The 16,077-nt window shown below is 37.1% G+C and overlaps 1 protein-coding gene and 1 pseudogene across 2 annotated transcripts in view; both read left to right on the forward strand.

Annotated features, from left to right (window-relative positions):
* Positions 1–13,218, forward strand: part of LOC136676763 (uncharacterized) — a 31,403-nt gene extending 18,185 nt beyond the window's left edge. The window contains exons 17-19 of one of the 2 annotated variants that reach the window (XM_066653977.1): positions 1,815–1,901; positions 2,093–2,154; positions 13,080–13,218. In XM_066653977.1, the coding sequence (XP_066510074.1) occupies positions 1,815–1,901; positions 2,093–2,154; positions 13,080–13,106 (176 nt within the window). In that variant the 3' untranslated portion in view covers positions 13,107–13,218. Of the gene's footprint in view, positions 1–1,814; positions 1,902–2,092; positions 2,372–13,079 lie in introns of those variants that run through there. The other variant, XM_066653976.1, reaches the window with a different exon arrangement.
* LOC136676576 (uncharacterized) overlaps positions 1–16,077 on the forward strand; it is a 310,723-nt pseudogene that overhangs the window by 133,515 nt on the left and 161,131 nt on the right.

Genomic DNA, 16,077 nt, shown 5'->3' on the forward strand with positions numbered 1-16,077 from the left:
TTTGTTTTACAAAACTTTAAAAACATTTCACTTTGCCACTTGTGACTCTTAGTAGATACACATATGGCAGTGATGATGGCCACATAACTGTAGCACCATGGTGATGTGTTCATGACCATCATGACAGATTTTTTGAGGTTCAGAAATGCATATATGGTGTGTTTGTGTTTGTGAAATATAAAGACATTAAACATCATTTAATTATCATCATTGGTTGATTACTCCCACCCACCTCTCGCAGAAGTGAGTGGGCACAATTATTTGTGAACTGGGGTTGGGTGTGTTTGGGGTGGTTTTGCTTTGCCAGTCTGGCTTGGGGTGTTATGCTTCCACATAAAAAAGTGGAAGTGTCTCTATGCCTAACACTCACCTCTCCTCTAATGCTCAAGCCCCAGAGAAATGTGCACAGAATTGCCAGAAAGGAGAGTGTATCTGCTTGCCTAAACTCTAACTTGGTGAACTTGCTAAGGCTGACTGGGTTTTAATTTGTTTCTATATATTTTTAATTATTTCTAGTTATGAGGTCATGTGAAATCTTTAAATAATGTTTGGTTGAATATATACACAATACACAGACATAAAATGATTAAAAACTGTGATATCTGGGAGTTTATGGAGCATTTGCAAAGTATCAAATGAACATTGTAACGGCAACCAGTGGTGAGCTCAAAGTGATGGAGTCGTCGTGTTGTTAATGAAGTGATGCCATTTGTTAATCTTAGGAAGCCAACATTCAAAGCTATGTTTTAGGTTTTAGATAAACAACATGTGCTTCCTGAGCAAAATTACTTTTCTTAAATTGCAATTCCTAAAATAAGGAAACTGGTCTCCAATACAATGGACACTGAAACCATGGTTATTGTTAATTTGATTGGGTAATAATCTGTGTATAGCCACACAGTAATGGAGACAGAAGTGGGCAGTGTGACTATCCCTGGCGCCCAGAGAGCCGTTGTGGGTTGTTCCTTCACTCCCACCACCCTCAATTTTCCTGCTGGTCGTGGGAATCGAGCCAAAACCTTTCAGTCCTAAGCTTTATTCTCTAACCAATAGGCCTTTAGGCCACGGCTGCCCACTACATTAATTTTACACAGAAATGCTGGTGAGTTCTATAGAGAACTCTAATAGAGTCTATTGTCAACATGTCTATTTCAGCAGGATAATGCCACGCCTCATTCAGTATGAAGTACAACAGTGTGGCTTTGTAGGTCTGCATTTGCTGGTCTCTGTCTGCTATTGAAAATGTATGCTGCATCAGGAAGAGGAGAATCAAGCTCCAGTTAAGAGCTTAAGGCCTTCGTTGAAGTGTGCACTTTGATGACACTTGATGATGTTGAAAGCTGAGAGAAATGGGGCGTGAGGGCTGAAATGTTCAAAGGGATAATCATGTATGTAAAATCATTTCAACATAGTGATTCAGTTTTGTAGCTTGGTATAACATAGAAAACAGTTTCTATGTTCATAAAGTGTCAGAAACTGACAAGCTAAAGTATTTGTATAGTTTATTTGTTATAGTTGTTGGGTGTGTGTGTGTGTAATAACATCTCTCCATAAAGGCCTTTATTGGTTGTCTTATTAAAAATTACTAATTTAAAGTTCAATTACATAGCATTTATCACCTAATTACCCTCCAGTCCTACACATGTTGCCATCATGCCACTAAATGAATTAACAGTTACACCCCGCAGGTTTAAGTGCCACCATCCTTCCACAAGTGTCCCTTTTTTGGAAAAACAAAATATGGTACATTACCATTAGGCTAAATGACAGAAATCTAATGAGTGATATTTTATGGTATTTTCTCTCTTTTAAAGGAGAGAAGCTTTCAAACACACTAGTTTTGCCTTCAGCAGAGACAAAGAATCCTGAATACACACATATCTTCAACAGCGCAAAAAACGGTATAGCAAACAAAACCTTTTGATTATTATTCCCCATATTGCTGTTTTTAGGTTTATTTATTATGCATTAATACTGGAGAGATGATAAATTTCACATTTTTTTTATCTATATGAAATTCTCACGTAGGACCTGAGGAATTTTATATACAGTATTCATTGCATTTAATTTAATTTGTTTTATCTATTTTCAGATGTGTGGCAGAGCTGGATATGGAAGAATGGATATCAGAATGGATTTAATATTGCAGCCATGGTATTTGGAATAGGAGGGCTAGTTCTTGGTGCATTTCTGGTTGTTTTGCCACGACTGCTTTGTCCCATCAGATGTTTCAAAATTCTCAGAAAAAAGGGATCATCATATGTGAATCAAACTGAGGCCAAGGACATGAAAGTGCTTCATCCAGAAATGAATATTAATGAAGAAGACAAATATTAATACACAGATGTTAAGGATTTTTTTACAGCAATGAAAAGGGACAAATTTATGCCTATTTCCTCTAGTTCTCTGGAATCATAAAACATCTCTGACATGCTTTGCTTAAAATTCAAGGATGAAACAAAGCAGTTTTCTAGCTCTATCAACACCTTGATCACTGCTGAATATTACCTAAAAAAAGCTGTTTTTGCTTTGGCTTAATTCTCATTTTTCATTTTTGCTATATATAATTAATACTTTTATTTCCCCCCGTGCTCAGTATGTTTGGTTTTGCTCCGTTTAACCTTGTCTTTGTGCTTTACCACACAGTACAGTACAGTAATTGCAGAGGCTTAGTGGGGTTCAATGCTCTGATATGAGAGACTCGGATGAAGAAACAGGACAACACTGAAGTGCCTATAATCTACATTTGATGCAGCAAAAAATTAGTAGGACTCACAATTTGTGGGTTGAATAAGCTGCAGGTCCCAAAATTAATAAGCTAATGCACTCAAAAATAGCCCCCCCCCCCTATGGATATAAGGGTGACTTTTAAAAGCCTTTTTACTTGGTAGCATTTTTAAAAACATTTTTGCCAAATTGTGTCAGGTTGTGACCATGTCAGCCACCAAAATGCATTAAAAACCTTTATAACTTTAAAAGAAACACCAAAACTATTCAAAGTTGACACTAAAGCCATGAATGAAATAGGACTTTGCTGCTGTACTGAACAAAAATGTGATGATTATTTTAGGGAGCATAAAGCATTATTTTCTGAGCATACTGAAAAATGGAAACTGACCTTAAAAAAGAAGAATTCAAAAGTTTGGAAGAAGATCAAGTGAAAAGTGAGACAAGGAGGCTGAGGGCAGTTCTAATGCTTAAGAAACAGAAAAGGGAATGAGAGGCTGCAGGCCAGTATGAATAGCAAAATAAGGGATTTACTTGGAGATTGTAGAGCCACGAGACACTAACACTGCTATCCAAACAGCTTTTAAGACAGAAAACCGTTAAAATAGTTGGAGAATTGAGAAAAAAAAAAAATATATATATATATATATATTTTTTTTTATAGATGTTTTCATAGATGTATCACATTTATGTAAAAATTAATGCACCTCTTTACATTTTCATTGCTCTTTTATTTTTAGTAAATTTGATGTATTTATTGATAAGTGCTGAATCTGCATTTGTGTATCATGCAACTCGCCACTTTTCTGTGACCTTTCTTGTTCATTTCCTCTTTTGTGTTTTTAGATTTAATTTTTTTTTACCCAATCAACACACAAATGCAGCAGTAAATCCACAAATGTGGTCAGCAGGTGAACGAGCTTCCGCTAGATGGCACTGTTGTTTTTGGAAGAGTAGGGCCCCGTCTGATTTACCCATCCTGATGAGACCTTTGTAATCTGTACGAGGGTCCCTGGGACCTAAGTGTGAATACCATTTTTTAGTTTTACCCCTACCCCCTGTTTACAAGTGTTTTCCTGCCCCTTGAGTCACCTATAGTGGTAGCTTGTTGTTAAATTTTTAATTTGAGACAGAGGCTTTAAAAAACTATGCAATGAAAGATATATTCATTTTCACATAGTATGAAAATCAAAAACATGTATTTATAAATTTCACTGTATTTATACAAATTGGAAACCATGAGACACAGAATGGGATATATATGTTTGTGAATAGTGAAACATATTTTTGATTTGTGTCTAACTGGTGAAATATGATTTAAACATTTGTCAAGTATTCTGAGACACATCTCTCTCCATATATTGTAGCCCCTTCAGATTGATAGAGATCCTACCGTAGTTTGCACAGCGCTTAAACAAGTGCCTTTTCTTTTTAACATTCCTGTTGGTTTATTTTATTTAATCATGCACTGATATGATATCATTGTTTCTGTAATAACCTTTCCTTTGTTTGTAACTGTCCTGAGATAATGAACAATTTTCAGTGTCTGTCTTACACATAAACCAAAGAGAGTGTCAGTGCTTTATTTATTGGCATTATTAGGCAGTGTAGTTTTATTGGCTGTACAACATGATTACATGGTGTTTTTCAAAGAGCTGTTTAAGATTTAGTGTACAGTGGTGCTTATGTCAAGAAAAAATAGCCAAGTCAACCAGGAAAAAATATAATCAATTATGTGAAAAGCACTGCCAAATATTTAAAATGAGTTGCAATCCTCAGGCACCATCATGTAGAGAGGGTAGATATTACCAGTAGGTATTACCAGTAGGTAGGTAGGTATCAACTATTACATAAACAGAGGTCGCAGTCTCCTGAGAATTAAGCACAATTTAAGCTTCTGTGTTGAACCTATGCTGTAGGCAGCATGGCCTGATGAGCACCTCTCCAGAAATGTAACTCGCTTTTATGCAGACCACAACAACTGTGATTGGTCTGTTGTCAGAGGAACATGGTTCAAGTTGTTCAAATCAAATGTCCAGACATACTAAATTTTCTACATTACACTCCCTAAATAGTGCTCTTTAAAGACTAAATACTAATACCACTACCCCACTACATTGTGCACTACCTAGGGCTGAAGATGTTTAAAATTCAGTCCTTGTTGTTTGGTGGTGTAATTGCAGAGCGACAAGATTTGAGATTTTGTTTTCTGCTCCTAGAGCTCCCCCCAGTGCAATTAATTTTTACAGCACTGTACTGAAATTGGTAGGGAGAGGAAGGAAAGGGGTGGTTTCCTGCCCTCCTCCAAAAGTTACATAGTGCAGTTTCTGCAGTGCTGAGCCCAGAGTAGCAAGAACAGAGGCTCTGTTCTTTCTATTACAGGTCAGTGAAGAATCACCATGATTTTGAAACTGTAATTTTAAGGTAAAAATATTACATAGAGTTCCTTTAAGCTCTCTGTTTTGTCTACATAGTTACAGAACATAGATTGAGCGATTTCTTCAATTTCTTCAAAATTTCTGAGACACCTGTTTTTCAAACAGGCTGCGGTTTTGTTTTCCTGACTTCTTGTCTGATGTTTGTTTCTGTCTTTTGGACTTGTTTATCTCTCTCTACTGATTTTTGGGTTTTGGAATATTTCTGGTTTTTACCTCACTTCATACATTGTGTTTAATAAACCTACAACTTGACTAAAAAAAGATTAGTGGCATCTATCGATCCGTAAACTGTGTATATTAATTATATGAATAGTTACTCATGACTCAACACAACCAAATACTAAGATGATTAAACTGGTTCTGTTGCTGTGCCGGCAGCTTTATCCTGATGGAGCGAACGCCAGCAAAGTGCTGGGAAACTAAAGTGTGGCTGTGGAACTACACAATGTTTATAACTTATAGCTCATTTACTGCTATGCACTTTGCTGGCGATGGTGTCTGCTCCATCAGGACAAGCTGCTGGCTCCAGTGTGCAGATAAGTAATGTTAACAATGGTGAAATTAACTTCTTTCACCCCCAGCTCCTTAATTACATTTCCTGTTCCACCTTAAATGTTACCATCAGCTGCTTTCTGTGTTTTAGCACTGAGAAAAGCACATGTAAATAAAACACGGTGTAAATGTACAAAATATAAAGGAAAATGCACAGCAATATAAACAGTTTAAATTAAAGCACGATTTAAGGTGGAACAGAACAGACTAAGAACCTGGGGAATAAGGAGCTTATTCAGATTCGTTACAGGCTCGCTGCAGTTTTGTCCTGATGGAGTGGACGCCATCGCCAGCAAAGTGCTGGGGAACTCTTTATTCTGAGTTTATACATAGCTCTTTTAATGCAATAGGTGCCAAAGGTTGTTAAATATATACACAATCTGATAACTTCCTGTGGTGCTGAAACAACATGCTTTCAACAAGTATTCACTTATAATCAGTATTAAAAGTAGTAATATAATAATACATATCAATTTCCTGAAGCAAATAATAAAAGTGATTGCTACTGGTTGATTGTGGTTCCTAGGCAGAGGTAGCCCAAGTGGTTGCTATGGTGTTACTAATTTGTGGCATTACAGGTGTTTGCTAATGTGTTGCTAGGCAATTCCTACAGTTCTTCAGGTGGTTTCTAAAGTGTAGCTAGGCAGTTACTGTGGTATCCCATTTGGTTACAAAGTGGTTGCTATGGTAGCTTAGGTGGTTGCTAATAGGGTGGGAGATATGGTCTTAAATAATGTCACAATTTTTCAGGGTATTGTTGCGACAGTTATATTCTTGGTGATATAACAGAACATTCATTTTTTAATTAATTAGAAGAAAAAAATACAACAAAAAATGTTAGTGTTTAATTGATTGATTTAATTGATAAATAAAACAGTTTCAAATATTCTGTAGAAACAAACAAAAATCTGTAAAAAAATGTGTTTTTTTGTACACAACAGCAGATTACCAAGATTCTGAATTTGTATAAGGTAAATAATCTAGCTATCAAATCTACCTGTGTTTTACTGTTTGTTGTTACAGGCTTCCTGCATCTTTTATATATTATGGTTCGGTATACATCTGGTATTTTGTAAACAAACCACCTCCACACAATTGGTTGATAGGTGGGACATATGTGGTTGCTAGGTGATTGCTATGGCACATCCAGATGTTTGCTAAGCGTTGCTAGACAGTTTCTAAGGTATCCAAGGTGGCTTTTGATAAATACTAGGTAGATGGTTGTTATGGTGTCACTCTGTTGCTGTGGTATCTCAGGTGGTTGCTAGGCAGTTGCTCTTAGGGATGATCATCACAGGACATCTCATGATACTATATTGTCCTGATACTTTGCCCACAATAACTATGATATAACAATACTGTGATTCTGCAATACTCTATATATTGCAAGATAATTCTCTACGATACACCACGATACAATACAATAGCATCTGTTTAAACAAAGAGGATAACATACTCAGAAAAAGCTAATACCAGGAGTTATGTATTTATTGCTGTCAGTTTCACAGAATTTGACACCAATATGAAAGTATGTACAACTGGGTGCATTGCTTAGCCTGCTTGTGTTTCTTAACAGTCCAGGCCTTTTTTTAGTTTTTTCGCCTGAAATTACATACACAAATCTTGAGGCTTTCTTCTCAGTGAGTGAATAAATTGGAGACAGTTTCATAAAGTAATGTTGAAACTTGTAAAAGAAACCATTTAGAAGTATTGAACGTGGTCAAAATGTGATGAAAACCACAAAAAAAGGGAAAAAAATTATTTATAAAAAAAAAAAAATCTGAATTTTGTATTTTATAATCTAGATGTTAGTGACAACAAATATGGGCCCCAAGACTATTTGCCATTTTCATCATGCAAAATTTGGAGTTGATACCTCCTACTGATTTTAAAGCTGGAGAATACAGTGAGCAGGTGGCCTCTCCAAGTGTCTATTTGGAGACTTTATTTACTGCAGAAATACAGTGTATATGTCTTATCTACTCCTAATGCCAATATCTTACAGTGATTTCCTTAGAGTCTCATGCACCTCTCCAAGTGGCTCTTTACCATTACCAAACAAGAAAAACATTTTGTTTTGTTGTATTTTATTTTGATTTACCTAGTTTAATTCAGATGTTGTGGTAATATGGGGAGGAGTGACAAAGAGGTTACCTTTGTTGTTGAGAAGCAAAAAAGTCTCAGAAGGCAGGCGAATCTTTTTTTTTTTAGTGTTTATTATGACACCACAAACAAAATCAGTGACAAAATGATGGTATTGCTAGATGGTTGTTATAATGTCACTTGACTGTTGCTGTGGTATTCTGGAGATTGCTGAGTTGTTGGTGGACAGTTGCTAAAGTGTACCAGGTGATTGCTAGGCAGTTGATATGGCATCCCAAGTAGTTGCTAATGTGTTGATAAGTGGTTGCTATGGTTTTGCTAGGCTGTTGATGTGACATCCCAGATGATCTGCTAGACAGATTCTTTGGTATCTCATGTGGTTGCTAAGGTGTTGCAAGACTGCTGCTATAATATCTAAAGTTTTTGCAAATATATTGCTAGGTTGATGCTGTTGATTTCCTAATAAATGCTAATGTGTTGCTAAAAAGATTAAAGTTAAAATAATCCAAATAGAATAAAAAAATTACTACGGAAAAATAAAATAATAATAATAATCAAATAACTAGACAACCCTTTTTCCAAAAATTTGGGACAGTACAACATGTAAATAAAAAATAATGCAATGATGTGCAGATCACTGAAACTCAACATTTAAATGTACATAGTACAAAGACAACATATCAAATGTTAAAACTGAGAAATATTTGATCATTTTGAATTTTATAGCTTCAACACAATAGCTTGCAATATATAAAGGTAGCTGTGAAGGACTCATCAGAAGTAGTTGAAAGGTCTAATCAGTGGTTGTGGATAAGTAAAGCACAGAATTAAAGGAGCAGTCAGACATTTTTGTCACCAGAATGTAGCAAAATATTTACGAAAATATTATAGTTTTTAATTTCTTTTTTCTTTTTTTTTTTTTAAATTGTCACACAAAGGCAATTTTACCATTTAAAAAGATCAGAAATTTCCTTTATGCAGTAGTGTAACAGATCACAGATTATTCTTAATCCATTTGGATTGCCTTGTGTTTGGGACACACATGAACCACTGAGTATGGGTAGAATACGGTTTAAGTGCTGCTTTTACTTTTTACAGTAATAATTCTCTAAAAAAATACAGATTGAACATACATGAACAAATCCTATGGATAAAACCATTACAGTTTGTAAGCACTGTGCCATGAGCACAGCCCTACATTTGCATCAGAAAGCCAGGATCACATATGGGCAGGGGTGTCCTCAGCCCTCCCAAGTATGTGTCTTGCCTCTCCAATCAAAAATTAAGAATTTTCCATTCAATGGCAAGATGGCACAAAAAATATCAGCACTAATTCTAATAACTTCTGATTGGGTGTGCAGTCTTAAAACCCACCTCCAATGTTGCTCATTACCCGCCAATAATATTAATGCTCATTGGACAATAGGCTTTAAGTCCTGCCCAGATGCCTAACCCTAAACATCTGACCTTTTTTGGGCATTTTATTGGACATTATTAGTGCATTTTTAGAAGCTGGAATAATATGATGATAATTGGTTGATGATAAAACTTAAACACAGTCCAGTCTATAAGACACACCTACTTCAGACAGTAGCTCATCTGTTGCTGCACAATTTTTGTTGGTTTTCCTCTAGTCCTTCATCAGCGGACACAGGACGCTGTTGGCTGGATATTTTTGGGTGGTGCATTATTCTCAGTGACACTAAAGACCAGAGCACACTGACAGGAACAACATGAATCAACACAAACGCAAATATTTTGTCTGTGTGCCACAGCTGTTTGTGTTTGTCCGGAAATGTTTGGTTGAATCTGACATGTTGAATTTGTGTTTATTTGTGTTTGAATTTCAAGTAGTTGGCCATGAATTACTGTGCATTTACACTGGTTCGATGTGGTGTCACACAGGGTTCCATACATTTTTAATGGGAGCTGTTGGATCCGTCGGCCACACTCGCAATGCAAAACATAAAAGCAGTATTATCGCGTTCAAAATGAGCGTTTTTTTTTTTTTCCTGCCCACGCAAAGCCAGCTGAAGTGGGAGCATGCGTTCACATCCGTCACAATATATTAATCAATCTACATTAATCTAATAAAGATTATTTTCCTTTTCTATTTTCTTTTTGCTGTCGGATTCTTCAGGTTTGTTTGGTCTATTGGTCACTGACAGTAATTTTTTCAAACATTTTAAAACAGCTGCCAACAGTTATAAAAAGCAACAGTGTAATCAGGACTGAAACAAGTGATGACCTAATTAAATAGTTACAGTTAGACTCAACAATGATCCACCACACTGATGCTCAGTATCAGAATCACTTTACTGGCCACTATGCTGAGGAATTTGTTCTCTGCATTTAGCCCTGTTAGTGCAGTGAAACACCCATTTACACTCACACTAGTGAAGTAATATACACTCACACAGTGAGCACACATGCCAGGAGTGGTAGGCAGCCCTAGATACGGTGCCCGGGGAGCAGTTGGAGTTAGGTACCTTGCTCAAGGGCACTTCAGTCATGACCTGCCGGGTCTGGGGATCGAACAGGCAACCTTCCGGTTATAAGCCCAGTTCCCTAATCACTAGCCCAGTAAGAACAAATATCTGTTCCGGAAACACACAGACAGAACGAGCCCCATTTAAAACGTGGAGAGTAGAGAATACAGGGACAGTTTTGACAGCCCACTGCTTGGGTACGGAAGGACTCTGAGAGATGTATTCGCATGCAGCAACATTAATGATATTAGTTAGGTTCGGCGTGAGGAGAGATACTGTGTACTTCATTAACATGTGATTTGTTTCTCTTTTCATTAGCTTTTGGTAATGTGTAAACAGTCAGCTCTGAATTCTTTCTGAATCTGTTTGTAAAGTCAGTCGCAAACTGTTGTTGTCCATTTGAGATGTCAGATGAGTTTGAGATGTGTTTCCCTGCATTCACATTGAACACTAATGTTGCCACTCACTCAGTCTTTATGCAACTTAGTAGGTGTAACCGTAGTGACATCCGCCAGCTGTGACGTTCCCCATACCTTTGATACCCATGATTTTCAATAACATGAATGGTGTGCTTCCATTCCCTTAGTTTCTAAAAATAAATTGAAGCCAAAACTCTCCACCATGTTGTCAAATTTGATTCCAGGGTCTGCCCTGCAGGGACCAGAGGCAGAAACACACCTCCTTACAGAGCTCAGTGTGTCTCCGCCTGCTATGCAGGCAGCATAGGAGCAAAGGAGATTTTTTTAAATGTTGCAAACAACATTCATCTTTTATTATTTTCTTTTTCTGAAACCGCACCTGAACCATGAGTAAAAAAATTACATTCCACCTTAAACAGTGCAGCATTTGAGGTGAAATGGATAATTTACCTGGGCCACATTATCTATAATCTCTGCGTCATTTAAGGTGGTATGGATAAACCTACCATCACTTAGTAAATTTTACTCCAATTAAGGTGGAGAGGAAAGTTCAGTAGGTGTCAAAATTTAACTGTTGCACCATTTGATGAGTTGAAAGTTTTGCAGATGCCAGGATGTCATTGCTGCTCTTTTTAAATTAGAATGGACAGCTGATAAATGCCAGTTACTGCTCCAAATTTAAAGTGGAAAAGAGAGTTAATTAATTTAATTAATAAATTAATGTCACTTCCAGTGTCTGAACCAGGGATGCACATAAGCATGAAAAGAAGTTTCTTTTAGTGCAGCCAACAGCAGGACAAGACTGCTCAGGCCAGAAGAACTTGGTAGTGTTTCTGCAAGAAATCTTTTCTGAATGTTTACATAACACCAAAGTTTAATATTTAAAATGTGTTCCAAGAGCATGACCACAAAGTATGAAGTTCAGTATTATGATGGTTTCTCTTGCAATGTCTTCTGGGGGTTGAAGGCCACACACATTCATCAGTGGTGTCTGGCCCTGCCCAGACAGGCACTGGCTATATTACAATTTTGGACGGTGAAAAATCTAAATTCTTTGCAATTAAATGTTCTGTTTGAACTGTGTGACAATTTTCTAAAGATTTTTAGCCCAAAATATGTTTCTTTGCTAGATACTCAATCCATACCCTTTTTATTAATTTGCTCATAGTGGAATGTTTAAAATATTTTCAAAACTCTGAACTTTGAACTTTTCACACTTATTTTCTTGAGTTGCAGGCATCACATTTTAAATTAGTTTATACACTGCACAAAAAAATTAATGAAACACCTATGAATCATAAATGGCCACTGGCCACCGCTCTGGACGTGTGCTCACTGCCTTTATTGTTCACTAGTGTGTGTGTGTGTGTGTGCGTATAAACTTGTGTTTATCTGCACAGATTTTGTGTGCATGCACAGTGGCCAATAAAGTGATTCTAATTGTAAATTTCAGTTCAACTTCAGGGGCATTAAGTATTATAAGCGATGTGAATCACTTTCCTGCTTTGGTGTAAATGAGTGTGACAACTGCACTGGGTGGCAACAACAAGACAACCCACAAAAATGTTTTGCAGGTTGTGGCCACAGACCATTACTCTCTTCTCTTCAGACTGATTTTTGTTTAGCTTTGTATTTTGCTAATGTCTTTGACACTACTGGAAGCATGAAGCGATACCTTCAGCCCACTGAAGCTGCACAGGTAATCCAGCTCCTCCAGGTGTGCATGTCCATATGTGCTGTTTGAAGGTTTGCTGTCTCTATCAGCACACTCTGAAGGGCATGGAGGAGATACCATGACACAGGCCATTAGGAGAGCTGGACAGGACCATAGAAAAGAGTCAAGGCAGCAGCTGGATTGGCGTCTGCTCCTTTCTCTTTTTTTCCCAGGAGAAAAACAGCCAGAGCCCTAAAAATGAGTGATTTTGAATCCAGCCTCAGTGGGTTTATGATTTTGGTTTAAGTTGAACTTTTTCTAGAGAACGAACAAATCACAGATTTTTTTTTTTACATTTTTTATTTTTTTTATTTTATTTCAACGTTTTACCTAATGTCCCAATTTCTTTGGAAATGAAGTTGTAGCACCTGAATGTCAGTAGCTATAGTACAGAAACTCTGATACATACAGGCAACTAGGTGTCAGTAGAGCAACACTCTCATGTGGAGATTAATGGAGAAAATGACTGACGGCTCCTTTAATATCCTAAAAAATTATACTGTTATTATGTTATAATATGTTTTGACAAAGAGGGAATAATACAATGAAACTCTATAATTAGAAGTTTTCACATGTTTATGGTGCAATGTTAATGTCCTTTAACACATGCTCTGTCTCCTTTATTTTACTCTCTCAGTGGCTTACACAGCTGTTCTTCCAGTGAAGGTGAAGCTCCATGACAATGTTTCTCTCCCCTGCAATGAGAGATGTTCTGGTGTGGTCAGATGGACCTTTTTTCATCAATCCACTGATGCTCTGGCTGAGTGTGATCTGACTTCATGCAGATCATTAAAAGAGGGTTTTCAGATGTCCCATGATCAATATTTGAAAGGAGATTTCTCCCTCAGAATCAATAATGCAGATTTCAGCAAGAGAGCCCGGTACACCTGTGATTGTGATAATGTGGATCTCTGTGATTGGCATCTTCAAATTGAGCGTAGGTTTTCCTGTGTTCTCAACTCATTGTCACTGTGAGTATATTTTTTATAACAACTGCAAGCAACTGAATTTCTGATGGTAATCTTTTTTCTCAGCATTGAATACTTCACATCAAATAATATCCACCCAGCCTCTGGTGCTGCCGTTGGATGTTTCAGAGCCAGTGGAGGTGATTTATAATAGCACAGATGGAGCTACACCTTCCAGAGCTCAGATCTGTTCAGTGGATGGACACTTACTACAATGTAAACCTGAGTATAAAGAGAGAGTTTCACTTTCAGCTGTCCTTGAGTTTAGAGGAATGAGTCCATCTGACAGTGGAGTGTACACCGTACGGGACATTGTTAATAAAGAGGCCATTCACATCTATACAGTGAAGATTGAAGGTATGTATTTTTCTTTTTAATTTGGGGTGGGGAATTTTACTATTTAAAATAGTTGCGAGACAGCAACAATTATTAATTTTTAGATAATGTGGAACTGAGTTTCGAGGAACAGCACTGTAAGCATTTTGTCAGTTTTAATATATTATTTTCCAACAAGAATTTTACATACCTGTGTAGAATTGTTTCCCAACTGACCATCTCAGATTTACTAACGCTTTCAAAAAAAAATGTCTAGGTAAGCAATAATTTGTTTTTAAACTTTTATTATTAGTGTCTGAGACATAAAATATATAATATCTAGAACAGGCCTTTTTAAACTAAATTGAACCCTACATGCTCTGGAATCCTCCCAGAGTCCAAAAACACACACTTATAGGTCGATTGGGTACTCAAAAAGTGTCTATAGGTGTGAGTGTGTGTGAAAATGTGTGGTGCCCTGTGTTGGACTGTTGCAACATACATGTGATGGACTATGATGCATAGTCCATCACATGTTAGAGTAGCTGACTTTCAGCTTCACCAGTAATACACTGTAATTGCTCTGTAATTGCCAGTGATTTTAGTTAGTGTCTATACTGTCACTAAAATATGAGCTTGTAAATACTGAAATATTTTAAATGAAAATATTTTAATTATTTTCTTTTGAAGGCAATGTCTATGATTGTGGGGAGCTGCAGTTATCTTTGGTTTATTTATGTTCAGAATGGTATGTTTAAAGAGAAAAAGTAACTTTCATAGAATTATGAAAACCACTTTGTGATTTTATTTATTTTTCCCCAAGAATCTGCTGTGGGGTTTAATGGTGTTAGTGACTGTGGGATGTCCAGACCTCTAGTGAGAGATCCTCTGTATAGCTCAGCTTTTTCAGTTATTCATATTTATTAAAGAAATGTCTTTGCAATAACTTTTTAGTCTTCAAAGTGAATCTCATGAATGTCTGATATTTAGAGAATAGAGATACTAAACTAAACATCTGTAGCCACTTATTCATTTTAGGGTCGCGGTGGGTCCTGCCAGGGCCTGTCCTTCACAGGGTGACACACTCTTACACATTCACTCACACACTCACAAACCAACATGAGTTTTTGGAATGTGGGAGGAAACCAGAGCACTCAAAACTCCTCACACACAGTCACTCAGAGTGGGGCTTGAGCCCACAACTTCCAGGTCCCTGGAGCTGTGTGACAGGGACACTACCTGCTGCACCCCCATGCACCACTGCATAGTGATATGTTTTAATTTTTTTTTTTTTTTATAGGAGGTGGTGAAAAACATATCTCTAAGGATTCAAGAACCAAGCGCAGTATTTTATCTGGTATACATTTTTTTTAATTCATTCATTCATCGTCTGAAACCACTTATCCAATTCAGGGTCACGGTGGGTCCGAAGCCCAACCGGAATCACTGGGTGCAAGGCTGAATCACTAGGCAAGGAGGGGGCAATTTTTTTTCTGGTTTGTTTAATAAGAACATTAAAAATATTCAGTATGATAAAGCCATTGCATATAGTGTCCAAAAATATTGATTTGAGTTATGGTTCACATACTGTCAAAAACATTCTTCATCAACACTTACCGATTTCTCGCAACATTCAATTTCTAACAGCACCACAGTCTGCATTTACCCTTTGCCTGAATAAGAACACTTCTCATTTCTGAGCTCTGGTCCTGTTTGAATGGAGGGTAGGATCTAGTCTACCATTGGCAGCTGGAGATAAGCCCCACCCCTGAGTACATTCTACACACACTTTTACATCAGCAGAAGCCCATGAGTTTTACCATCACACACAAAATTTGCCCCTCACCCTGCACCATGCCATCGAATACACACACTCACACATCATGCAGATACAGTATTGGCCCCTTGCCCTGCAGTTCAGCAGACCCACCACTATCTGATAAAAAGCATGTCTCGCTGCAGCCTGTAGGAAAGAGGAGTTGGATGTTGACATCAAACTAAACTGATATCAAAATCTGCCTTGTCCAAACTTGCATATGCTCAGCCTCCCACTCATGTTCAAGAAAGACTGTGTAGTACTTGTTATGCCTATATAACACTCATGTGCTAAAGAAGCATTGGATAGCACTTGAAATACACATATCTTCGCTGTCCAATTAAAAACATGTATCTTCCAAACTAGTAAGTTTACAAAAGAAGGGAAAAACCTAAAATTTCTATAGAGATCAATGTAAAAGGTTTATTTCAAGTAATTTTGGAGCATCTCTATTTGTCCATTCATCATGAAATTTTCACACAATGTGGATCTACTGTGTTCAAAAGATGTAGTAAACTACAAATAGGCAAAAATGG

This window comes from Hoplias malabaricus, chromosome X2 (assembly GCF_029633855.1).
Source record: "Hoplias malabaricus isolate fHopMal1 chromosome X2, fHopMal1.hap1, whole genome shotgun sequence".
NCBI classification, from domain to species: domain Eukaryota; kingdom Metazoa; phylum Chordata; class Actinopteri; order Characiformes; family Erythrinidae; genus Hoplias; species Hoplias malabaricus.